The 24,569-nt window shown below is 53.0% G+C and overlaps 1 protein-coding gene across 2 annotated transcripts in view; it reads right to left on the reverse strand.

Annotated features, from left to right (window-relative positions):
- Positions 1 to 2,910: 2,910 nt before the first annotated feature.
- Positions 2,911 to 24,569, reverse strand: part of LOC114102314 (G-protein coupled receptor 157-like) — a 54,694-nt gene continuing 33,035 nt past the window's right edge. For both annotated transcript variants that reach the window (XM_027947731.2, XM_071617318.1), the window contains 11 exons: positions 18,206 to 18,304; positions 17,580 to 17,740; positions 12,773 to 12,897; positions 8,701 to 8,853; positions 5,942 to 6,067; positions 5,669 to 5,856; positions 5,469 to 5,579; positions 4,648 to 4,749; positions 4,284 to 4,359; positions 3,730 to 3,857; positions 2,911 to 3,644 (listed from right to left, as the gene is read on the reverse strand). In XM_027947731.2, coding sequence (XP_027803532.2) covers positions 3,438 to 3,644; positions 3,730 to 3,857; positions 4,284 to 4,359; positions 4,648 to 4,749; positions 5,469 to 5,579; positions 5,669 to 5,856; positions 5,942 to 6,067; positions 8,701 to 8,853; positions 12,773 to 12,897; positions 17,580 to 17,740; positions 18,206 to 18,304 — 1,476 coding nt within the window. In that variant the 3' untranslated portion in view covers positions 2,911 to 3,437. The remainder of the gene's footprint in view (positions 3,645 to 3,729; positions 3,858 to 4,283; positions 4,360 to 4,647; positions 4,750 to 5,468; positions 5,580 to 5,668; positions 5,857 to 5,941; positions 6,068 to 8,700; positions 8,854 to 12,772; positions 12,898 to 17,579; positions 17,741 to 18,205; positions 18,305 to 24,569) is intronic.

The raw sequence follows: 24,569 nt of genomic DNA on the forward strand, positions 1-24,569 counted from the left end.
TTTTTATTATTATTTTTAAAATATTTATTTATTTATGTATTTGGTTTTCGGCGGACACAACATCCTTGTTTGTATGTGGTGCTGAGGATCGAACCCGGGCCGCACGCATGCCAGGCGAGTGCGCTACCGCTTGAGCCACATCCCCAGCCCTTCTTTTTATTTTTTAAGACAGAGTCCCTCTGGCCTCCAACTGGCCATCTTCCTGCCTCAACCTCTGGAGTCCCTGGGGTTACAGGCATGCCCTACTGCACCTGCAACCCGGCACAGTGCCTGGCACACAGTAGGTGCTGGCAAACGGCTGGGGTGCCCCCAGAATCTACTCTCGCGCTCCAGGCCGCATGGCCAGCTTCCCTTTAGACACATGCTATGAGCTGTTTCTTCTCAGCATGTCCAAAAATTGTATCGTCTTCTCCCAAAACCTGCCTCCAAGACCCCAAACCATTCCCCATTGACCCCATTATAGACCTGTGGGGACACCAGATTCCTTGCTTCTGATGGCCAAGTGGTTCCCAAATCTCACTGGCTGGCCCTCAAGTGCCCCTTCCTTCAGCCTGACCACGGCTGGCTTTGCTGGACCCCACCTCTTCCCTGCCAGGCACACTGGGATAATCTTGTGATTAAGCCCAGAGCCAGAGTGGCCCCGGGTCTCGTGACTCGGCTTCCAGGCTCAGCTCCCCTCCACTGGAACACCCCGTCATCCGCTTCCCCCACTGGTGACATCCTGTGTGTCCTTTCTGATTCCCCATCTCCCTTCTCTGCTCCCAGATCTCTCTCCTGGCGCGTAATTCACTCACCCCTGCAGATACTCAGATCTCTAGATATTTCCACGTGTAGCTTCCTTGTCTACGTTAAGCTGCACACGAGCTCACACCAAAGCCCCCAAGTCTGACCTGTTGCCGCGGGGATTGTTCCAGACTCCCTTGCATTCTTTTCTGCCCTCGCCCCCTCCAATGGTGAGACGGCTTCCAGTACCTGCCGCCTACCACGAAGCTGTTCCACTGAAGTAGGGGTGGATGGTGGTCTCTCATGGTATTTTACTGATGGGCTATTTGTCCTAAGATTCATCCTGCTGGGTGCAGTAGTGTGTGTGTTTATAATCCCAGCCACTCAGGAGGCTTAGACAGGAGGATCACATGTTTGAGGCCAGCCTGAGCAACTTAGTGAGGTCCTGTTTCAAAAACTGTGAAGGACTGGGGTGCCCAGTGGTAGAGCACTTGTCTAGCATGCTATAGGGCCTGAGTTCAATCCCTAATATATTAAAAAAATATAATAATGCTCATTCCCATTTAGGTACTTAAAAATACCTAAGAGTGATACATGCCGTAGGTCTGAACACTGTGAACACGTGGAGTCATTTAATTCTCACGACAGCCACGTTGTTGAGGGAAACAGACCAGTCGAGAAGCAGCACTCGGGGAAGTCTCCACTTTATTTACGCTGGTGGGCCCAGAGGAGAACAAACTCCAAATTCTGAGCCTGATCCACAGTTTCTCACAACATTTATAGGTTATTTGGCATCATCTTAGACCCATCCTATCTTTGGGGCTTTTTTCTTCTTTTAAAAAAAAAAATCCTGGGCTGAGGTTGTGACTCAGTGATAGAGTGCTTGCCTCGTGGGTGTGAGGCACTGGGTTTGATTCTCAGCACCACCTATAAATAAGTGAATAAAATAAAGGTCCATCAACAACTAAAAAAAAACATTTTAAAAAATCCTAACCTAGTGGCTGAAGGCCTTGTGCAGGGTCTCCAACAGAAAGCATGCTTACAGAAGTAGATGAGATGCCTCTTTTCACAGGCATCTGTTAAGTCTCTAGCCTTGGAAGCCTGGCACAGGGGTGTTTACCCTTCAAGAGGGTCAGACTCCAAGGCCAGTGGTTTACAGTCTGAAAGGTAAGGGCCCGTGGTTAATTAGGGCTCCCGAAGAAAGGCTGACAGAGGGGAAGGCAACTGGCTCCACCCCAGGCATTGGTTTTCACCATAATGCTTTAGTGATTTCATTTTACAACCAGGTCTGGTTTTGCCATCATAATGAGAGACATTTATTATCAGTTCAATTTTCAGCTGAGTACAGAATAGCTAAGTGACTGGCCTGCGTTGCACAATTAGTAAGGGGCAGAGCCAAGGTCTGGGCCTGGGGAGTAGGTGTGTGGGATCAGGAACCTCCTGGGCTGCTCGAGGGTGAGTTCACAACAGTGCCACAGTCCCTCGAGCCCTGGCTTGGGCCCCACCACTCCCTGTGTGCAGGGCCTCCATCTTTGCTGGTTCTGTGCTCTGCTGTGGAAGGCCAAGGATGGTTCAACCACGACCCTGTGCCTTGTACTTCCCCTATGCCTCGCTGTGCTTCCCTGTTGGACTCATTGCTGGTGCAATCCCCATTCCACACCCACAAAAGTTTCTCTTGGCTCCCACTGTTGTCCCCTGCAGCCCTGGCCTCTGCCACCCTTATTCCAGGAGATGTCACATCGTGCCCTAGGCCATCCATGCCTTCCTTCCCACATGGAGAGTTTCCCTCTGTATTTTGTACCTACCCTCCTTACACACATGCACAGACCAACACACACACTCGCACACGCCTCTTGATTATTCACGTCTCTTAAGAAAAGTCTCCAGTGCTGCCATGTTGGTGTGGGGGCACCTGCTTCTTCCTGGTTCCCCACTCCTGCAGTCCCGCCTTTAGGCCCCTTGGTATTCACCATCAACCTGGGGATCAGGTGCCTTTCCCAACCTTAAATTTAGCATCTCATTTTGCTGTTCTTTCAGCAGAAGAGGTTTGCATGCCTTGTCCACTCCAGACACCCCCCCCTCGAGGGCTGACATCCAGCACAGCCCAGGGAGCAGGGAGCAGCCCTCCTGCTCTGACCTGCTCATGGAGAATTGGGTGCATTCTTGGTGAAAAGTTATCAGATCGGTTTTATTAACTAAACAGAAGCAATTCCATTTCCCCTAGCAATATAATTTAGGATCATCAATTTGAACTCAGGTAATATATCCCCAGGGACCCTTCTCCAGCTTTCTCTAAGTCATTATTCTTGATACCACTCTTTGCAAGTCAGGAGAAGGGTGGGATCAGAGGATGAATTCGGCTTTCCACAGTGCTGGTGGCCCCAGGAGGTCCGTGGGGCCACAGAAGAGAGTTTCACTGACAAAATTGGATTCCTCCCATCTGTCCCTGTAGTACCTATTTTTGTTAGAAAAGCTGTATCACCAAGAGCCCCACAGCAGCTGACCCAGCAGGTGTGCTGACACAGGGCTGGGCAGAGGTGACCCGGGGGGAGAACAGCATGGAGGCCCCTGGACTGTCCTGCTGGGCGGGGAGGTCAGCCTGAGACCTGCGTTCCACACCAGGCTCGTTCCATTTCTGGATGTCACTGGCAAACAGAAGTCAGAGGAAAGTCCTGGGAGGAGGCTCCACGCAGACCTGCTCCACGGGCTCCTCTTCACTGCTGCTTTGAAGTGTCTGATGGAAAGGTTTTCAGCTCCTCCTTCTCCGGGTAGATTCCCGACACCTTGTTCAAATTGGTGAAGATCTGATTGATCTCGATGAAGGTCTTGGACTTGGTCTCGGGGATGATCAGGAAGGTGTAGATGGTGGTGAGGAGACATATTATGGCAAAGATGATGAAGCTGTAAGCACCAAGGCCCACCTGTGGGGAGAGGCAGATGAGGCTGTACCGAGTCCTCGCTCCACTGTCGGGGTGCGGGGGTGCTGGGGCCCTGGGTCCCACTCACTTGAATGAAGGGGAAGACCAAGCCCACAGTGAAGTTGGACAGCCAGTGGACACTGCCCCCGATCATGAAGGCAGCTGGCCTGGAGGACTGCAGGAAGATCTCAGTGATGATCAGCGCAGGGATGGGACCTGGTGGGGGGGGGGAAGCAAGGGGAGTTGTCTCCCCTGAAGGCAGAGCAGCCACAAAGGGCCCTTGAGTCCTTGGATGTGCTGGTGACCTGGGCACCTGGCTCTAGGGACAATGGGATATCTCCAGGATATGGGGGCTTCTGAAGTGGCAGTGTGAGGAGGCAAATGGGAGTTCACAAGGATGTCTGGCACAACGGGTGACATCCTGCGAGAGCAGCCAGCCAGTGGCCCATGTCAGGATCACAGGTTGGCCACCTGTATCACAGCTTTGATGTTTTTACTCAAGTTATGCCCCACCCAAGCCCTGCTCAAGAGGAAAAGGACAGGAGCTCTCCCTGGGCCTCCAGGGGAAGCTCAAGCCAGAAGCTCAAGTCGGCAGGCGGGGACAGGGCACTGAAACCATGAGGTCATCTCTGGGGCACATACTGGGCCCAACGGCATGTCCTATGACATAGATGATGATGCAGGCAATGCTGATATAGGGCATCCAGGAGACGGTGTCCTGTGGGGACAAAACAGAGCTGGTTAGCACCTGGCAAAGCAAAGACCAGTTGGGACAGGGACCTGGGGGACTTTAGCCACTCTGCCCAGGTGCAGGGATGGCACTTGTTCCACAATGCCACTTCAATGAGCTTTGAAGAGTGAGCATAGAGGGGGCTGTCGGTCGCTGGTGGGGGACATGAGGTCCCCAGATGTCTGATGGGCCAACAAATTCACTCTTGTGCCTTGTCCTTACAACATGTCCTCTCAATACGAATCAGGGCCAGCACAGCTCAGTCCCCTTCCTTACCTGCAGTGCCAGAGCCACGGTCAGCACAGCACAGGCCATGAAGCAGGTGAAGAAGCCCAGGAGCAGCAGACGCCTCCTGCCCCAGAGCTCCACCACGAACACCTGGAGGGGGGTTTGGAGGAGGGAGGAAGTGGGCTCTGGAGCTGCCACCAGGTGCTTTCCTGGCCTGGCCGCACCCCTGCTTGGAGCTGCCACTGTGGGAAAGCCTTGCCATCCCGCATACCCTCTTCCGAGAGGCTGGGAGGGATGGGTGCCCACCCATGTGCACACTTGATAATCACGTGCCCTTGTGTGCCCAGCGGGAGGTCTGCCTGTGTCACTGGGCCCTGGCTGTCCGTCCTCTAAGGAGACATTACTTCAAGGGCCTCTTAACCCTGCAGCCCTAGGCCTTAGGACACCCCCCCAACCACTGGGTGCCGGGGACCTCGATGCAATCAAGAGATTCTGGCTGCACAGAGGCCTGGCGCCCATCCAGAGACGGTGGAGAGCCGTGAGCCATGGACTTTTGCAGGGCCACCATGATGCCCAGTCAGGGGCTCTCTCTGTTCTTGCCATGTTGTGGCCCGGTACAGCTCTGGGTCCCCACTGTAAGAGTTGGAGCGGAGCCACCCGACACACTGGGAGCTTCTGGAGTGGTGGGGTTTGGGCCTCCATCTTTGGGGGTCTCCACTGGAGCTGAAGACATCAGAGGCTGGGCGCAAGGACCCAAGGGGCATGATGGCCCCTCAGGTCCCGGCTCCCTCCTCCGTTGGAAGGGGTGCTCTCCAGATGTCCCTGCGTCCTTGGGGGCCAATGGGGCCTCAGCTCCCGGGGACACTCACAGTGCATAAGGTCATGAACACGTTGACGGCCCCGGTGCCGGCCGTCACGTACTGGACGTCGTTGGCCTCCACGCCGGCGCTCAGGTAGATCTGGTCCGCGTAGTAGTAGATCTGGAAGGGGACGGCGGGCGGGCCTCAGGGACCTGCGGGCAGGTGGCTTGTGCCCGGCCCCCCGCCCGCGCCGGCCCGGTGGCACCCACCGCGTTCACGCCGGACAGCTGCTGGCCGGCCATGAGGGTGATGATGGAGATGAGCTGCCAGCGCAGGGACTTGAGGCGGAACAGCTTCCACACCGAGATGAAGCCCGCCGCCCGCTCCGCCTCGTCCTCCCGCCGGATCTCCTCCACCTCCTCGTCCACGTCGTCCCAGCCGCGCACCCGCCGCAGGGCTGCGGGAGGGACAGCAGAGGCGTCGGGCCACCCGGGGCAGCGGGCGCGGGGCGGCCACCTCCACCGCCAGCCAGCGCGCCTTACCGTTTCTGGCAGCTTCTTCGTTTTTCTTCTGAATCAGCAGGTACCGGGGGCTCTCGGGGAAGAAGGGGAGCAGCAGGACCTGCAGCACGGCGGGGACCGCGGTCAGCGCCAGGAGGATGGGCCAGCCTAGGGGCGAGCGGCTTGTCAGAGGCCTGCACTGCCCCTGCCAGGCACCCTTGCGGGGGACACAGGCCTTCCCAAGGCAGACTCTCAGCAGACGCTCAGGGAATACTTACAGAATGGCCAAGTGACGGTGGCCGCGGCACACCTACCAGGTGGGCTAAAGGGAAAGGCCTGACCGTACCAAGTGCCCGGCAGAACACAGGCGAATGGGTGTTCTGTGTCACCGTGCCCACATGGCGTCCTTCAGAAGACACTTGTCAGGAGCCCGGGAAGCCGGGCACACTCGACTGACCTCGCCAGCCCTCGCCAGCCCAACCCAGGCATGTGCATGGAGAAGCTTGTGCCCAGATCACAGGGACTGACCGCTGGAATGGTCAGAGCAGCACTGGTTATGGAAACAAAACCAGGAAACCCTGCAAGATCTGTAACAGTCCATGCAGAGTGGATGCGGGAGCCGTGGTGGGAATTTGATACCCCGACAGAACAAAGCCAGCCACAACGTGAACGGACACCAGGCCGAGCGACATCTCCGCCAAGGTAATGTCCTGACGTCAAGTTCGGAATCAGGTAAGGTTAACCCCATCGTTAGCAAAGGAGGGGAAACAGGAGGCGAGGGCCAGGATATGACTACGGGGTGGGGAGACATGAGTGAGGGGCACAGCAGGCCTGGGGGGGCTCCTGCCCTTCTCATGCAGGGGCTTGGTTTCCGTTTGATATTTGATTTGATTTCTATTTTCATTCATTTCTCCTTGATTTTTGTTTTTCCTCCTTATTGTTCATGCTGTTGCACAATAAAAATATTCACATAAGGAACTGAGCAGCTCGAGGTCTTTCTCCAAGTGGGGTATGCCCTGCTTTTCCCCTGGGCTCCAACAGGTGACCATATGGGCATTTATGTGTCAGGTACTGGCCTAACTTCCTGTCCCGGGTTAACTCACTGCTTCTCTCAGTGTCCTTACCGGGGAGGTTCCAGGACCAGCCCCGCTGTACCCATGGCAACACTGGGGCCTGCAGAGTGTGGGCCCCTCGCCCAGGTCACACGGTTATTTGGGAGTTAAGTTGAAGCAGGTTGATCTTAACCACATGGCTGACAGATTTTTCATTCAATTTAAGGCTATAACCAGCTGACAATCAATGGTTTAATACTGGTCTCTTACAGTAGAGTCTAGCAACTCCCACACTGAGACATGACCTTTCTCAAGTCACATTTCAACCTCAGAACCTTCTCTTTAGCCTATAACCCCATGGTTCCTGGCCAGCAACCTGACCTCCTACTTTGTCCAGAAAACAAGTGCCATAAAATGTAGTTCAAGTTCTGCCCTGACCACCTCGCTCCAGGCTGGACCATCATCCAGAATCCAGGGGCCTGGCTAGTCCTGGATGCTTTGACCATCCCCCGCTGTCAGGTTTGTGGCAAAGGCTGACTTCTTACCTCCCAGGCAGGCCACTGCTACCTGGCCTCTGAGCCCATCCCCGGGCCCCACAAACTCCTAAGTTGCTGAAGCTCCCCCAAGTACAGATTCAGATTCTGTTTGTCTATCTTGCCCTCCCTTGACTTCTTCGCAGCCTTGGACACTGGGCCTGCCCTCTTCCTGTGCATCTTCTAGCGTCTTCTCAGACTCTGTTGTCTCCTGGCCTTCCCTGTTTTTTGAGTACCTGTTATGTGCCAGGAACCATGCTGGAAATTCTAAGATGGGCAAGGCCAAGCACTGCCCTCTGTACACCCAGGCTGCAGGAAAGTCAAAGTAAGAACTGGAAGCACAACGTGCCCCTCAGTATTTGCAGTTCACCAAAGACACAAGAATTTTGTACTCCTGTCTCTTCTGCCCAGGTCTGGAACACTGTCCTACTGACCCCTAGTCCAGGCTGTCTCTGAAGCCCCTCTTCCTGGGCAGAAGCAATCCCTCCTTCCTGCGCAGGACAGAGCTCTGCACATTGCTCCAAGTCCCGCTGTTTGGGAGCTCCTGGGGACAGGAACCTAGTGCATTCAAGTTGGGTCTCAGTTCCTAAGGAAGGTGTGGCACCTCAACATAGGAGCCCTGACTGTAGGAGTGATGGGAAGGCAGGAGGGTGTGGCGGTTAACACAGACTCCTGGCTCTATATCCCCAGAGGCCTTGGGCAAGTTTTCCAGTCTCTGTGAGCCTCGGGTTCTACATCTGTAAGATGGGTATAACCACAGCACATGCTTGCGCGGGGCTGTCTGGAGGAAGGTACGGGGTACTCTGGAAGACTTGGCTCCTGGCCCCCAGCACTCTGTTTCGACTGGTGTGATGATTAAAGCTGATTTTCCTTTCAGAAGTTCCAGACCCAAGACAAAGAAAGCGGGGTGGTGTGAAAGCAATACCAGCTCTGGGCACACTGCTGGCTGCCACTGTGGGGCCACTGGCCACCATATGGACAGCCTCTGAGCAGGCCAAGAGCAGCTGGCCTTCCTGTTCCACCTTGCCCATCTCCTAAGGGGAAGCTGTCACCAGCACTTGTTCAGGGGCTGCAGAGGGACAAACAGCACACCAGCAATGTGGACTCAGGGTAGCGGAGGGTCCAGAGAGAAAAGGCCAGCCTGCAGACGCTTCCTGGCCTGAGCAGGCACCCGCGGCAGGGGAGGCGTTGGGGGAGGGGCAGGGTCCCCGCTCACCTTCTTCGTTGGCGAGGACATTCCGAAGACCAAACAGCTGGGCTACAAGGATGCCGATAGTGATGAAGAGCTGGGGCACCACCCCGAGGGCCCCCCGCAGGTTTTTAGAGGCCAGCTCCCCTAAGTACATAGGGACCACGTTGGAAGACACACCTGGGAGGAGGGTTGGAGCAAAAACGCAGTCAGGAGCAGTTGTCCAGCCGGGTGGGCGGAGTCTGCAGAGCTATTGTTACTCAGCCATCAGATGCTCGGCCCGGAACTTCCTCAGAATGGCCACAGAGAAAGCGAACACCTCTTTTCATGCTTAGCCTCTTAAACTCTAAATCAGGCCAGAGAAGCTCCTGCCCAGGAGCACTTGCCGCTCAACATGGGTCACCTAGGGGCACAGGTTGTCCAGACCTAGGGTCTCCCCTCCCAGCTGCCCTGGGTAGACCCCTGTCCTGGAGGGACCCCTGCTCTCCAGCTTCACCTTCAGGGGAGAGTATAGATCACAGCAAAAGCCAGTGGTCAACACAGGAGAGCACCAGTCACATTTACCAGCAAACATCAAAAATGTCAGTCTATTTGGGGACCTCTGCATTTCTGGGATTTCTGTAAGGCCTGGACTACTTCCGAATCCCCACTAGAGTCTTCCGTCATCCTGGAGTGTGACCTCCTTAAGAAAGGTCGAGGGGCTGGGGCTGGGGCTCAGCAGCAGAGCGCTTGCCTAGCTGTAGGTTTGATCCTCAGCACCACATAAAAAATAAATAAATAAAATAAAGGCATTCTGTCCATCTACAACTACCAAAACAAACAAACAAACAAAAAAAAACCCCACAGGTAGGACTGAATTCTGTGGAGTCTGAAGTACCCCACATACAGCATCTCGTTTAATCCCCCAGAAGCACGTCGAGAGCTGGGGGCCTCAGGAAGCCCGGAGGGGCTGTTGCAAGTCCAGGTGTTCTGGGCCAAGCTGAGGCTTAGGATCATCCTGGGGTTACAGGGAGACTCTGTCACACAGGCAGACCCTGAGGGAACAGTTTGGGGTGAGGGGAGGGGAGAACTTCTGGTGACAGGAGTTTATTTGGTAACACTGAATAGGAAGGTACCAAAGTCGTCTTCCTTTGAAATTCTGCCCAAGGACATCTCTGCTTTATGTTTCAAAAGAGACAGCTCATGAAAACTCTTTCCTGTTATCAGAGCAAAGAGGGGCATCTTTAAAGCAGCCCTCAGCATGCCGTGGGTGGGGATAGCACCCCCAGGCTCAGTGCACACAGGCCTGCAAGGGAAGGCCCCAGATGCCAGCTCGGTTCTTGCCACTTAGCACCCAGTGGGCCCTCGAGGCTGCTTTTTAATGGCAAGCACTTCTCAGCTTCATTAAGATATAAAAATCCAGGAGCATACCTGTAATCCCAGTAATTCGGGAGGCCAAGGCAGGAGGATGGCAAGTTCAGGGTCAGCCTCAGCAAATTGGTGAGGCCCTAAGTGACTCAGTGAGACACTGTCTCAAATAAATTTTTAAATAAAGGGGGGGGGGAGTGGGTGGGCTGGGGATGTGGTTTAGTGGGAAAGAAGCCCTGGGTTCAATCCCCAATACAAGAAAGAAAGAAAGGAAGGAAGGAAGGAAGGAAGGAAGCAAGGACAGCCCAACCCCAGAAGACCTGTGAAGGGACGGCGCTGGGCTAGCCCCGCCAGCAGCACTGATGGCTTTCAGAAGCCTTGTGGCTTTCAAGGAGTAAACCCCTCGGAGCCAGCCTTGGGTTCTCTTGCCAAGATGGGGACGAGCAGCAACCGAGTGGACAGTGAGCCCCTGCAGTCCCATCCTGGTGCCTTGGCGCCTCCCTGGACGGGACTGGGCACTTCATCTCTCAGTGGCTTCATTTTCACGTCAGTGGGGTGTGGACGTGGCATGCAGCTGGACAGGCGTCTCACGGACTTTCAGGAGCCTGGTGAAAGGCCTCTTGCACCTGCTGGTGTCCTCCAAGTTGGACTGAGGTCTGGGTTCCTGAGACCTCCGTGGGAGGCTGTGAGACTGGCTTCCCCTTTCACTCTCATTCCCCTGGGAGCATAGTGTGGAGTTTCCCAGAAGCTACCAACTCGACACAGGCAGGCTTGAGAACCCAGGGGTCTTCTTAGTAAGCCACACATTAAGAGATTTACAAAAATGTCCAACAAGGCTGCTTATTTTTGGTATTAAAACATAAAATTGTTTCTAACTAAAATATGTAATGGGCCCATTATGTTTAAAAATGAATGATTGCACTTCTTGGTTGCAGTCTGGGTGGGGGACGTGTTGGGGTTTGGACCTGGGACCTGAGGCATGATAGATAAGCACTCTACCAAGGAGCTACATCCCCAACCCCTTTTCTTGAAAAACAAAAAAATTACTTTAAGACAGGGTCTCCCAGGCTGACCTTGAATTTGCGATCCAACCGCCTTGGTCTCCCAGGGAGCTAGGGTTATAGACATGCACCGCCACGTGGGTTTGGTTGTGATGTTTAATGTGGAGTCCTTTATAATTTTAAGATGCAAAAAAATCCTGAGACCAATAGTTTGTGAAACATTGGCCTGAAATAATACTTAAGAGTAAAGGTCGGGGGTTTTAATTGTGATTTACTTTCTATTGGAGCCTGTTGTGTATTTCTCTCCGAGTCAATTCTGAATTGTCTGTGATTAGAGGGGAAGAAACTGGACCTGCTCACTCCTGACAACGTTTAGGAATCCTCTATTTTATTTTATTAGTTGTAGATGGACACAATATCTTTATTTTATTTTCATGTGGTGCTGAGGATCGAACCCAGGGCCTCACACGTGCTAGGTGAGCGCTCTCCCGCTGAGCCTCAACCCCAGGGATCCTCTGTTTTTTTGAAAGCTGCACCTGGCAGGTAAAACCGCGGAGCCAGCGAGGCAGGGACTTCTCCATTCAGGAAACCTGTCCCCGTCCCCTTCTCCCCTGCCTGTGATTCTCTGTCATTTCCCCCCAACACCAGTCTTCGTGACGTCTCTGCTCTGTCACTGGGCTCCATCCGACAACCGGCCAAACCATTACTCTGTCCCTGATTCCACATGTGAAAGAAGAAAAGCCAAGTTCACTGGCCATGCTGGGACCATGACCAGAAGGAAGCACTGAGATGCCCCAGGGACAGATTTCAGGAGATGCCCATCCTGCACCTGTAGGACTCTCTGCCCTGGGCCCTCCCCTGGTCTGGCCTTGGGAATCGCTGCCTGTTGACAATGCTGACCTGGGGAGGCCTCTTGGCGGCAGCCTCAGTGGACAGGTAGGAGGTGGGCTTTGCCAAGCAGCACCACAGTTGTTAGGGGAGAGGCCTCGGGTCACTCAGCGGGTGCACGTGTGGGAAAAGGTGAGAGAGCACCCAGGAAAGGCCTCTGGCCACTGCAGACTGCCCTATGAAAGCTGCAAGGCTCTTCTCCTTACCGTGTTTCTGGTAGAGGGATTCAGGCATCAGATGGCTTCTCAAGCTTCAAAAGTAACTCACAGCCGAACCAAACCACACCAAACCCCCAGAAATACACTGTACCCTGCAACCCGTTCTCCCATAAATATGCAAATAAATAAGAGAAACAAACGTTTCAAGAGATGATTGTATTCTCACCACATATGACAAAATCTGATAAAAAAATGAAAACCAACACCAAAACCAAGGCTGCCCACTAAACAGATGTCACCACCCGCTAACTGGCCCTGACCTGCTGAGACACTGAGATAAAGGATCAATTGGAAGGACCTTCTAGAGATTCTGTATTTCAGTCTTGCAGAGCACAGCTTCCTGGGTGGGAGAGTGCCAGCCTAGCAGGTGTGAGGCCCTGGGTTCAAACCCCAGCACGGCCAAACAAAACCAGAGACTGGCTTCCATCGCAGAGGTCCGCCCAGTGTCCGCCCCGAGGGCAGCACAGAGGCTGCTCAGGTCTGTTTCACATCGCAGGTGCAGGGTCACTTGAATCTATGTGCTCCAGAGACCCTGGGTTTGTTCAGGTCCCTGGAGACGGGTCCCTCCCTGCAGGCCCCCTGCCGCCCCCATCCCTGACTGATGACCCTGAATAACAGAATGGCCAGTCAGTGTGGCATCCTTACCTGCACATATTCCCACTAAAAATCTGGAAATAATGATAAGCTCAAAGGCCTTGGCGATTCTACTGCAGCCCATGAAGATGGCGGGCACAATGGAAAAGATGTTGTTGAACAGCAAGGTTCCTTTCCTGCAGAAGGTAAAACAGCAGCTAGGGCAGCCCAGGCTTCGAATTTGTTCACAAGAGCTCCTGGTGTTTGCCCTCGGGGGCTCCGCCAGGTGCAGCAATGAGCCTCCCTGCTGGGCCTCAGGCTCCTGGGACCTGAGACTGACAGAGGTCAAGTGCACAGCCTGATGTGGGAGCAAAGGGCAGAGGGCGTCAGTAGCGAGAATAGGGGGGAAGGGGCCCCAACATTAAAATACAGGACATGGCTTTTGAAATCATAAGCTAATTTGTGGTTTTAATGTAACCTCCCAAACCAAACTGGGTAAGGACATTAGAAACAAATAAAAGCATAGGCCAACTTCACTGAAGTCCACGTAGATGCAAAAATCCTAGATGAAATATTAGCAGGTTCAACGGCATGGATAAAATTCTTCAATATATTCACTGTATTAAAGATGGTACTGGGGAAAATGTAGGATTATCTCCTAGAAGTGTCAAAAGAAATCAATAAAACGAAATGCCATTATGATTTTTTAAAAAAATTTGGTACTGGGGATGAACATGAGGACACCACCACTGAGCTACACTCCCAATACTTTTTTAAAATTTTTGAAGCAAAGTTTCCCTAAATTGCTGAGTCTGACCTTGAACCTGTGACCCTCTTGTGTCCCACAGAGCCCCACATAGCCCTTTATGATGAAAAAACAAAGAACAGAAAACAAAACAACAACAGTAACAAAAAATAAACAACAAAAAAGCCCAACAACCAAAAACCAAAACCCAAAACAAACAAAGACCAATCCAGCCTTAAGTAACTATAGAGAAACTTCTTTAAGCTGATAAAGGGCGTCAACAAAAAACCATAACAAGCATCACACTTAATAGAACCTCGAAAGCATTCCCATGTGAGCGAGGAAGAGCCTGAACCGCAGGTGGACTTGGGCCCTGAGATTCTGACTGAAGCAAAGGCCCCTGTGGAGGGGCCTCAGGATGGCACCGGGAGACAGGGACCTGTCCCTCAGGAGGCTGCGTGGTGGTCCCTGCCTCCTCCTTCCCTCCCTCCCTCACACACACACTTCCCCATCCCCAGCCCTTAATAGATAATTGAAAAAAAGAAAAAGAAAAAAAGACGCGTGTGGCAGACAGTGCAGGTTCAGATGACAGAATTCCCAGGGAGGATAAACCACCTTAAGTGACGGGGGTCACAACACGAGGAATCAAACCGGCCCTTCAGTGGAGGACACTCACCAACCTCAGTCTTGGTGGGGTAGAGGGAGACTTCTAGAACGCCACTGAACAGCTGGACCTCCACAGGCAGCGTCAGCCTAGACGTGGATACGCCCTTCAGGGACATTAACCTGAAGTGGACTGTGGACCTGCCCTAGACCTCAGGGTTCCACACAAAACCAGAACGTTCCTAGAAGATGGTGTGTGTGTGGGGGGGGGCGCCTAGATGACCCTGGGTTTGGCAACGACTGTTTAGCACAGGTGCTGCAAAGTGACCACTGGCCGTGACCTTTCAGACGCAACACCAAAGGCACAGCCCGGGAAAGGAAGAACCGGTAAATTAACATGGAAAAATAAAAAGTTTGAAAATGTAAGGTTAAGAAAGTGATCAAAAGACCAATAGAGACAAAAAGGGAAGTTGGGCGACAAACTGAGAGCTGACAAAATATAATTTGATGTAAAAATATAAAGCACAGAGAGGAGACTTATAAAGCCGTAGAAGACAGAATGGCAGCTGGGCGCAGTGGTGCACGCTGTGATCCCGGCAGGAGGACCCCAAGTGGAGGCCAGCCTCAGCAACTTAGTGAGGCCCTCAGCAATGCAGCAAGACCCTGCCTCAAAATAAAAAAATAAAAGGGCTGGGGATGCGTCTCAGTGGTTAAGCACCCCTGAGTTTAATCGTTAGTGCCAAAAACAAAACCAAAAAACCGAAAGAACGGCAAAGCTAGAACCAGCATGTCTACAGAACCCTCAACGCAGCCCCAAAATACATGTGGCCCTGCACTGGGCTGCAGCTGGGTGGCACGTGCCTGCCTAGCATGCCTGAGGCCCCTAGTCCTATCCCCAGCGCTACAATAAACATTTATGGCTAGTATAGTCTACTCTGTGTATTTATATATACACAGCATCAACTGAAGTGACCCTAACTTCAAGGACAAATAGATAAGCCTACAAGTTCAATTTGAACGGTTTTTTCAACACTTTTTTGTATTTTATTTTGAGACAGAGTGCTTCTGAGTCCTCCTGCCTCAGCCTCCCAAGCCACTGGGATTATAGGCATGTGCCACCACGCCAACTCAGTGTTTTTAATACAACCTTTCAGAATAAGGGGAACATGCTGAAGACCCGAACCAGTGGCACATCAAGGAGGGAGACAGGCCGGGCAGGTGGCACACACCTGCAGTCCCAGCAATAGGAGGCCGAGGCAAGAAGATTGCTTGAGCCTTGGAGGTAGAGGTCAGCCTTGTCAACTTGCAAGACTGACACTCAAAAAAAAAAAAAAAAAGAGGGAATCAGGCCTTGCAAACAGTTAGGGCGCAGGCTCCAGAGCGGGTGTTTTTTGGTAGCTGTAGATGGACAGTATGCCTGTTTACTTTTATGTGGTGCTGAGGATCGAGCCCAATGCGTCACATGTGTGAGGCAAGCGCTCTGCCACTGAGCCACAGCCCCAGCCCCCTCCAGAGAATTTTATAACAACAATAAACCATAATAAAAGTGAGTTTTATTGAAAGAATTGATAAGATGGCATTCGTTAAAATAAAAAATTTCTGCTCTGCGAAAGACCTGTCATGACAATGAAAAGACAAGTCACAGACTGGGAGACAGTGTTTGCAAAAGACCTATTTGATAAAGGACCTTATGTAAAATATATGAAGAACCCTTAGAGCTCCGGCAGAGCGCTGGCCTCGCATGCCTGACTGCACCGAAAACCAAACAAGAACAGCTCAACGAAGGAAAACCCCATTAATAGGAGGAATTTCCTGGGTTGGAATCCTGAGCACCTGCCCCCTGTATCATCGTGGGTAAGTCACAGCATCTCTCTGTGCCTCATTTTTCCCACCTGCAAAGTGGGGGCGTAAGAGTACAGCTGCGTGCCGCTCAGCTAACAGTACAGCTGTGTGTCAGTCCTCAGGTGACACACCCTTCACAGCCCTGTAGGTGTGGTCAGTCCCTCCACGCCTCGGGCAGGAGACCATGCTGTTTCACAGCTTTACAGCACATCTTTTCTCTGTAAGTAGAATACACTCCAAAATGATAATAATAAATGCAAATACTTAAGAAAACTTCAAACAACTGAGAAGCTTTGGTCACATTCCCAAGTAGACAGCTCTATCAGCAACTTCCAAGGCCACCCAAGGGCAAGTCCTTCACTTGAGAAGCGTCCTGCAGACCTGGCTCTGACCTGGAGGGCGCTGTGTCCCATGGGGATCCACAGGGAAAACTGGGGTCAGTACCATTCTTCCAGGAAGACCTTAGGATCTCAGATCCCAAAACAGAGCTTGTGTATTTTTATTCTCAGACCCTTTTAAAAACTGAAGAAGGAACCTTGGTCTGTGCTCTGGTCTTGACCTTTTTTGTCTTTTGTGGTGCCAAAGATCAAGACCAGGGCCTCGGGCATGCTAGACAAGGGCTCCACCACTGAGCTGCCCCTCCAGCGCTGGTCTTGACTCTTGAGCTAACTAGATCTGCGACCTCCCCCAGCCTCCCTGTGCTCCTTATCTGGGATGTGGCAGGTGAGACGTCTCCCTCTCAAGTTCTGTTTATAAACCGGTCGCTCCCTAACATGCATGGACTTGAGGTGAGCGAGTGGATGTTTCTAAAGACTTTTTTTTTTACGATGAAATATACAAATTTTTTTAATATTTCTGGAAATAGGGCCAAGGATCAACCCTGACCCTGGTGGTCACAATGCTGTGTCACAGTGGGAGAGATGACCTCAGGCTGCGCTGTCCCACACTGAGGCTCCTGGCATGGATCTGAGCTATGCCAGAGATGCACGGGAGTCAGTGTGGGCTGGACTTGGCACACTGCCTTGTCCCAAGGCAAAAGCAGCAGACAGGAAAGGCCTTTGTGTTAGTTTATGACCAGAGTTTAAGAACACTAGGTCAGGACCTCGCCGTGACCGACACCTTGGCCGTGCTGTTGCAGCGTCTGGATCTTCTGTTGGCAAAAATGCCAGGGAGAGAATTAGTTTTGGTTTTTGGTGAGAAAATACCTCCAAGGCAAAAGAGCGGCAAGAGCCGTGTGAGTCCCAGACCTGTGATGGCACCCGCTGCTCTTTCCATGTGCCCGGGAGTCCCAGCCACTGTGACCTTGCCGAGACCCCAAACGCTTTGCCAATGTCTGGTCTCCTCCTTATGACCAGAATAGAAAATGAAAATTATCATAGTGGTTATGACCTCATCTCATGATAAAGATTTTACTTTTAGGCCCATGTTTAAAAACTGATGATGGGTAGCTGGGTGTGGTGGCACACGCCTGTAATCCCAGTGACGCAGGAGGCTGAGGCAGGAGGATCACAAGTTTGAGGCCAGCCTTAGCAACTTAGCAAGATCCTGTCTCAAAATAAAATAAAAAGGGCTGGGGATGTGGCTCTGTGGTAATGCGCCCCTGGGTGCAATTTCCAGTACCAAACAACAACAAAACCCTAATGGAGGGGTCTATGAATTGGGGGGAATTAAAAATCCTCCTTCTCTTACCTGCCCAAATTATTCACCAGGGGGCCAACCAGGAGGGACCCGATAAAGCCTCCGAAGGGGAACATGGACACTGTCACAGACCACAGCAAGGTCAAAGCGAAGGTGTCAATGAGCTCTCCAGTTCTGTCACTGTAGGTGTCGTTGTAAAACTGCTTCATGAACTGGAAACAAGAGCACAGAACAGCAGTGGTAACCCCGGCCATCACACCACCCGACGGGACACCCCGGCAGCAGACTGCAGCATCACCAGGTGGGGCCAGGGGGCCGGGACAAAGCCCCAGGAGCAGCAAGGTCCCCTGGGGCCCTCCCGGGAAAGCCTCCAGTGCGTGAACTGCCCAGGGCGGCTCCAGGCTTTCCCTGGGGGCAGCTGCTGCCCATGCCAGGCCCCTCCACTCACTCCAGGCCACCCAAGATCAGAGCCCAGCGGGGCCCAGCCCACCGTGTCCCATAGCAAGCTGAGGTCTGGACACCGGTCAGCTCCCCGACCCGTGCCAGCCTGCTCCCCAAGGGCCCTCCCCTCTCCCTTCCTCAGGGACCCCCCTGTGTGTTCCTGGGAGGCCACAGGAGCTTCCAAAGCCCCTGCCTGTTCATTCAGACGTGTGTCTCCCTCGCCCCTGTGACCTCACCTCTGACGGGGAGTTGACCACGGCCACGTTGTACCCATATTGGAAGGAGGAGCCGAAGGAGGCGATCAGGGTGGCCAGGGCAAGCAGGAGCGTGAGCCTCTGCAAGAGAGATGGGGGGTCAGGGAGCAGCAGGGGCCGCGGGACCTCCTGCCTCGCCGGCCTCCAGAGACGTGCCGCGTGGCCTCTGGGCTACTCCATACCCTCAAACTTGCTGCCTGCGCTGCTGGCCGAGGGTGAGGACTGGCTTTCTCGATGGTGACAGTTGGGACCTGCAGGGTCCGATGGCTCTTTGTTACAGGGGACTGTCCTGGGCACCGTGGACGTCTCCAGCCTCCCTGTTTTCTGCTCCTCAGGTGCCAGTCGCACCCCTACTCTAGGTGTGAGGGCCCAGGTGTCTGTAGGTTCTCTGCATGCCCCTGGGCTGGGGGAGCGCCCCCTGAGAGCCCCCAGGTCAGAGAGAAGCAGACCAACACTCACCGGCCCCTGGGATTGCTCCTGTGACACTCCTGACAGTGGACGTGCTCAAGCCCTGAGGCGCAGGCTCCCAACCAGAGAGATAAACGTGAGCATTTTATCTGGTACCACTGACCCCCGAGTCCCTGGGCTTCCGCTCTTAACAAGGGGGTGCCACAGTGAGACGCTGCTTGTACATTTCTGGGGACTCTTCAACACAGTGCTCTGGGAAAATAGCCCCCTTCGACCCAGGAAGAAACTCAAAGCCCCTTTCAGACCATCCTGAATGACAGAGGGGACACTTTTTTTCTCGCCGGGTGGGCATGGAACCCTGGGCCTCACGCATGCCAGGCCCTCTGAGGTGCATCCTGGCCTGGGAACACATTTCTAGAGGAATGAAACAGGGAGACAGACAGATGTGGGAAGAGCTTTGCTCTCGGAACCTACAGGAGTCATTTTGAATTTTCTCAGGGTCGCTTTCCAGCTTAATCCCCACGCTCCTTCCATCTCCTCTCTGCAGCAAGGACCACGACGCTCCCCCATGGTGTCTCTGCCAAGGCTAAGAGCGGAACCTGCGGCTGGGTGAGCCCGGGCTGTCTGTCTGAATCTCCCGTAGATGTCCCCCGTCACAGGGGACTGTGTTCATGCTTGACCTCTGCGACCGCCCCTCTCCCGGGGCCAGCCCAGGTCTTTGCTGGGCAGTCCCCTGCTGTACCTGAAGGGGAGAGGGAAGTGGGGAGGCCCACATGAGAGAAGAGAGGAAGGGGTTAACCTGGCCTGCAAGGGCCCCTGGTCAAGAGCAAAACCACTCCGTGCCCACACGGGGAGCTACGTGGAGGCCACGGACAGGTCATCAGCTGGCGGTAGTGACCGTACAGAATGCACCCGTGTGTCAAAACATCAAGCTGACCCCGCACACACTGACCATGCCAACGAAACCTCAAGAGAGCTGTTAAAGAAACAGAAGAGCCGTGAACTTCACCCTTCCCAGGTGGCCGAGGGCGACACACGCTTCTCCTTCCACCAAGTGAATTAACACATGGCCGACTGATTAACTATTCATTAACCCATCAATGAATTAGCAAATGGCTAACCCCCAGGACGCTTCTGGTAAGGAAGATAAGAGCTTCCCAAGAGGCAGCTGTCAAAGTGCCCCCAGAGGTGGAGGGCAGGGGACAGCGCCCAGGCTTCAGGGATCCCCAGGCGTCCACACATGCAGGGCTCGCAGACCGGCTCACTCCCAGCTGGCTGCTTCTGGGCCCTCAGTCACTCTCGCTCGCTCGTTCTTCATTCCCTCAACATGTTGAGCCGGGCATGTCCTAGTGCTGGGATACCGTGGTGAAGAAAGCAAACAAAAACTCCTACCCACAGCTCTTCTATTTTGTTTGAAAGGGATGAGGGAGAAAAGGAAGAAAACATTGGCTTAACAGTTCTCTTCCCTCTTCCCAGTAAGAGGATTAACTATAAAAGCACCAGAGTCATTCGCGCAGGCAGGTGGCACTCTCCACCTGAGGGCCTGAGGTTTGAAGTCTTCTGGGTCATGGATGGGAGTGTGGTTGGTACTGTGATGACCAAGCACAGCTCAGCTGGGAGCTGGCTGGTCCCCAGGGGCTCATACCCCAGAATGGGGGATTCTGCCAGGCGCCATGGATGGCCAGCTCCCGGCTGCTTTGAAGGGATCCCAGCAAAGAAGACCAGAGAACTTAGGCTACAGCCTTTATGCGCAGAGCACACGATGCGACCTTTAGTCTTTGGCTTCCTCCTTGAGTTCAAGCCACAGGCACATTATACAGACCCTGCAGGAATGGAGACTCACCCTGTGGAATGCCAGGCACTCTGGGGGTCTCACTGTGCTGGCCCAACCACCTTTCTTTGCCCTGGAGAGCAAAACAGCTACCCTCAAGATCACTGTTCACGCCTGGCTGGTGATACATGCCTGTAATCCCAGGGACCTGGGAGGCTGAGGCAGGAGGATTTTCGAGTTCAGGGCCAGCCTCAGCAACTTAGTAAGGCCCTAAGCAACTTAGAGAGATCCTGTCAAAATAAAAAATAAAAAGGGCCAGGGATGTGGCTCAGTGGTTAAAGCACCCTGGGTTCAATCTCCAATACCACTGCCCCACCTCCTCCCCCAAATTGTTCAATGGGAAAGACAGACATCAAAAAAAAAAAAAAAAAATCCCACATGGTGTAATAATTAAACTATAAATGCAATAAGTATCAAGAGGAAAAATCACAGTAGTGATTAAAAAGAGGGGTCTAGAGAAGGGGAGCTTGGGGGCTGGGGATACAGCTCAGTTGGTAGAGTGCTTGCCTCGCACGCACAGGGCCCTGGGTTCAATCCCCAGCACCACAAAAAAAGGGGAGCTGGGACCTTGCACCTGGAATAGGGCTCTTGAGCCTGGGGCTGGGATGGGTGGGGGCCAGGGCCATGGCTTAGGCCTTCACTGCTCTGCACAGGAGGGGCACAAAGACACGGACTTCTAGCGGACACTCCAGCAGCTGGTGCAGAGCAGAAGTGGGAGGCAGACAGAGGGCTGGAGACGTGCAGCTCGCTGCAGCTCTGAGGGCCTTGGGGAGTCAGATCTAAGCCTGGGGATGCCATCAGGAAAAGGCAAAGGTGGGCGGGTCCTCCCACATTCAGTGACCACGTGACCCAGCAATTGCCTTCCTAGGAGGCAACTCAAGAGAAGCCGCAGGGTCCACACTAACATTCCAACGCAGCCTTCATAGCAGCACTGCCACTGCCCAGTGGAAACGAGCCAAGGGCCAGTGACGGACGGATGGACCAACATGGTGTGCACACTCCCCGGGATGTGACTCAGCCCTGCAGAAAGGAAGTACTGACGCTCTACAAGGGAGACACAAGGAGCCAGTCACAACCATCACCTGATTCTGACTCTAAATCTGAGAGACAGAAAGTAGAAGAGTGGCTGCCGGGGGCCCAGCAAGCTGGGGGGCCCCAGGGATCTCTCAGGGGTGATGGGAGTGTCCGAGATCGATTGTGGCGACGGCCGCATAACTCTGGGTATACTCTGAGTTCATATTGAATTCTTTCCCAGCTTTACTGAGCAAAGAATAACAAATAAAGGTTGTATATACAGACAGTCCTTGACCTGCAGCGTCAGCTTCACGTGAAAGCTACAGAAGTTCAGCAGGAACTTAGGATATTTTCAACTTATCAGCACATGAGCTCCTCCGGGGCCGAGTGGCATCTCCTTCAAGCTGCGCTGCGTGGCGTTCCGACACAGTGCACGTGGAGGGACGCCACAATCAGGCTACACACATGGCCTCACGTGGCCGTCTCCGGTATGTGCATGGTGAGGACCGTCAAGGTCCACTCTTTTACCGAATCTCAAGTTTACAGGGAAGCATTATTAGCTCCAGCCCACCCCCCCCCCCACCCCGTCACCACATCCCTGGAGAACTCAATCTCTGTATCCGTGACAACTTCACCCATTACTCTCTCCCCAGCTCCTGGCAACCACCGTTCTATTCTGCTTCTGTGAGTTTGGCTTTTTCACATGGGTGACACCACAGGGGACGTGTTTTTCAGCACCAGGCTTATTTCACTCAGCAAAGTGTCCCTTGGCTCCAGGCTGGTGGCAAAAACACAGGATTCTTTCTTTCTTTCTTTTTTTTTTTTTTTTTTTGTACTGAGGATTGAACCCAGGAGCTTTTACCACTGAGCTACACCCTCAGTCCTTCTGAGACAAGGTCTTGCTAAGTTGCTTAGGGCCTCAATAAGTTGCTGAGGCTGGCCTTGAACTTGCAATCCTCCTGCCTGAGACTTTGCTGGGATTACAGCTGCATGCCACTGTGCCCCACTAGGATTCCCCCTTTTTAAGGGTGAAAGATGTACACTTTAAATGGCTGAAATTATATGGCATGTGAGTTAGTCTCAATGAAGGTAGTGTATTTTAAAACTACATAAAAGAGGGCGTAAGCACTCTTTTGCTTGATATCTCTCTCTCTCTCTCTCTTTCCTTTCTTTCCAGGAGTGGGCAGGGGCAGGGGGAGATCTGGTGCTGAGCTGCATTAGGACATGAGGAAGATGAAGAGTCAGAGATGACATTGGCCCCGGTGCCCTCCAGACACAGGAAGGGGGCTCTTCTTGCCACACTTTTGGGGAGGAATCTTGCCCTGGTTTCCATGATGAGGAGACCATCTTCAGATTTCAGTGAAACAACCAGCTTCAGGGCTGACCTCTGCCAGGGTGTGACTCTCAGGACACTGGGCAGGGTGCCCTGGCCAAACAGCCTCCCAGCCACACCTGGTCTGCCTAAGTGGGTGGGCTACTTAATTAATTAATTAATGGATCAATGCAAATCAACAACGAGAACCCATAGCATACAGAGGGGAAGTCACTTGCTCAGGATACTACACTAGTTGGTGGTGCAGACACTCCATGAAATAAACACTTTCATAGTCCTGAAGTACTTTTGTGGGGGGATTTCATTCAACAATTCTTGATTAGTTGTAAAATGCTTTGCTGTCTTTTTTCCTAAACCATTCCATTATTTTCTTTCAGGTTGTTCCTTTCCTGGAAGAAAGTTCCTGCACGCTGGACAGATAACTGGTCTTTTTCCTTTATGTATGGGGAAAGCAAAGGCCAGTGAGGTTACGGCCACGTGGTCACAGAGAGTCACAGAGGACCACAGAGAGTCACAGAGGGTCACAGAGAGCCACAGAGGGCCACAGAGAGTCACAGAGAGTCACAGAGGGCCACAGAGCTGGGCCTGACGCACTGCCTGGCACCTTCTGCTCAGACCACAGAGCCTCCCCCACTGCTCCTAAGTCCCCTCTTGACCCTGTGCCTGGCCCGAAGGAGTCTTCTCCCTCAGAGGACGAGAGGCCATGACTGGTCATGCCCTTTGCATGAGGCCATTGGAATCGTTTCCTTTGACAAAGTGCTGCTCATTTTCAGGGTGCGCCATGGAGGTGCGGTTCCATCCCTTGCATTTCTGACTGGCGGACAGCAAACCAGGCCCTCCTCTGGCCATGCCCTCTTTACCTCCGTTCCTGTTCCAGCCAATAGAGGCCACGACACTCGATTTGCCCAACACTTTCTAACTGTGAAATCCAAACAAGAAAACCCCCGTGCGGGCAAGTGGGCATGCGGGCGTGCAGTAAAGCTGTGATCGGCAGCTGGGGGGCAGGGATTGCTTCTGCCTCTAGAGGACATTTGCTTGTCCCACCTGGGAGAAGGTGCTACCGGCATCTGGTGAGTCAGGGAGAGGGATGCTTCTAAACACCCTGCAATTCTGTGTCAGCAACACAGAATTATCTAGTACCAAATGTCAACAGAGCTGAGATTAACCCGCTCTAAAGGATCACGGAAGTAAAAACCTTATAGGAGAATTCACTGTGCCAGGGGCTTGACGTGCATTATTCCATTTAATTACTCCAGGACCCATGACACGGAGTGCTTGTTATTCCTGTTCATTTATTTAGGCACTAGGGATGGAACCCAGGGGTGCTTTACCACTGAGCCACATCCCCAGTCCTTTTTTTTTTTTTTTTGAGGCAGAGTCTCTCCAAGTTGCTGAGGCTGGCCTTGCACTTGAGATCCTCCTGCTCTGAGTGGCTGGGGTTACAGGTGTACACCACTTGTCCAGGCTATGATTGCCATTTTATAGATGAGAAAACTAAGGCAGAGAAGAGTTAACTAACTTGCCAGGTCCTGTGGGGGTAACAGGATGGAGCAGGAAAGAGTAACAGGTGCTTCCATCTCCCAGAACCCCTCTTACTCCACATGCTACAGAGCAGGTTTCCAACCGGCCTGTGACGAGCATGTCTCCATCCATGCCAGAATAACGCCGTTCTGCACAAATGCACACTACCCTTCCCCTCTCCACCACAAGAAAATGCCATTGTGATCAATAAGACGCAGATTCCGGGAAAGTGTCTGAAG

This window comes from Marmota flaviventris, chromosome 10, assembly GCF_047511675.1.
Source record: "Marmota flaviventris isolate mMarFla1 chromosome 10, mMarFla1.hap1, whole genome shotgun sequence".
In the NCBI taxonomy this organism is placed as follows: domain Eukaryota; kingdom Metazoa; phylum Chordata; class Mammalia; order Rodentia; family Sciuridae; genus Marmota; species Marmota flaviventris.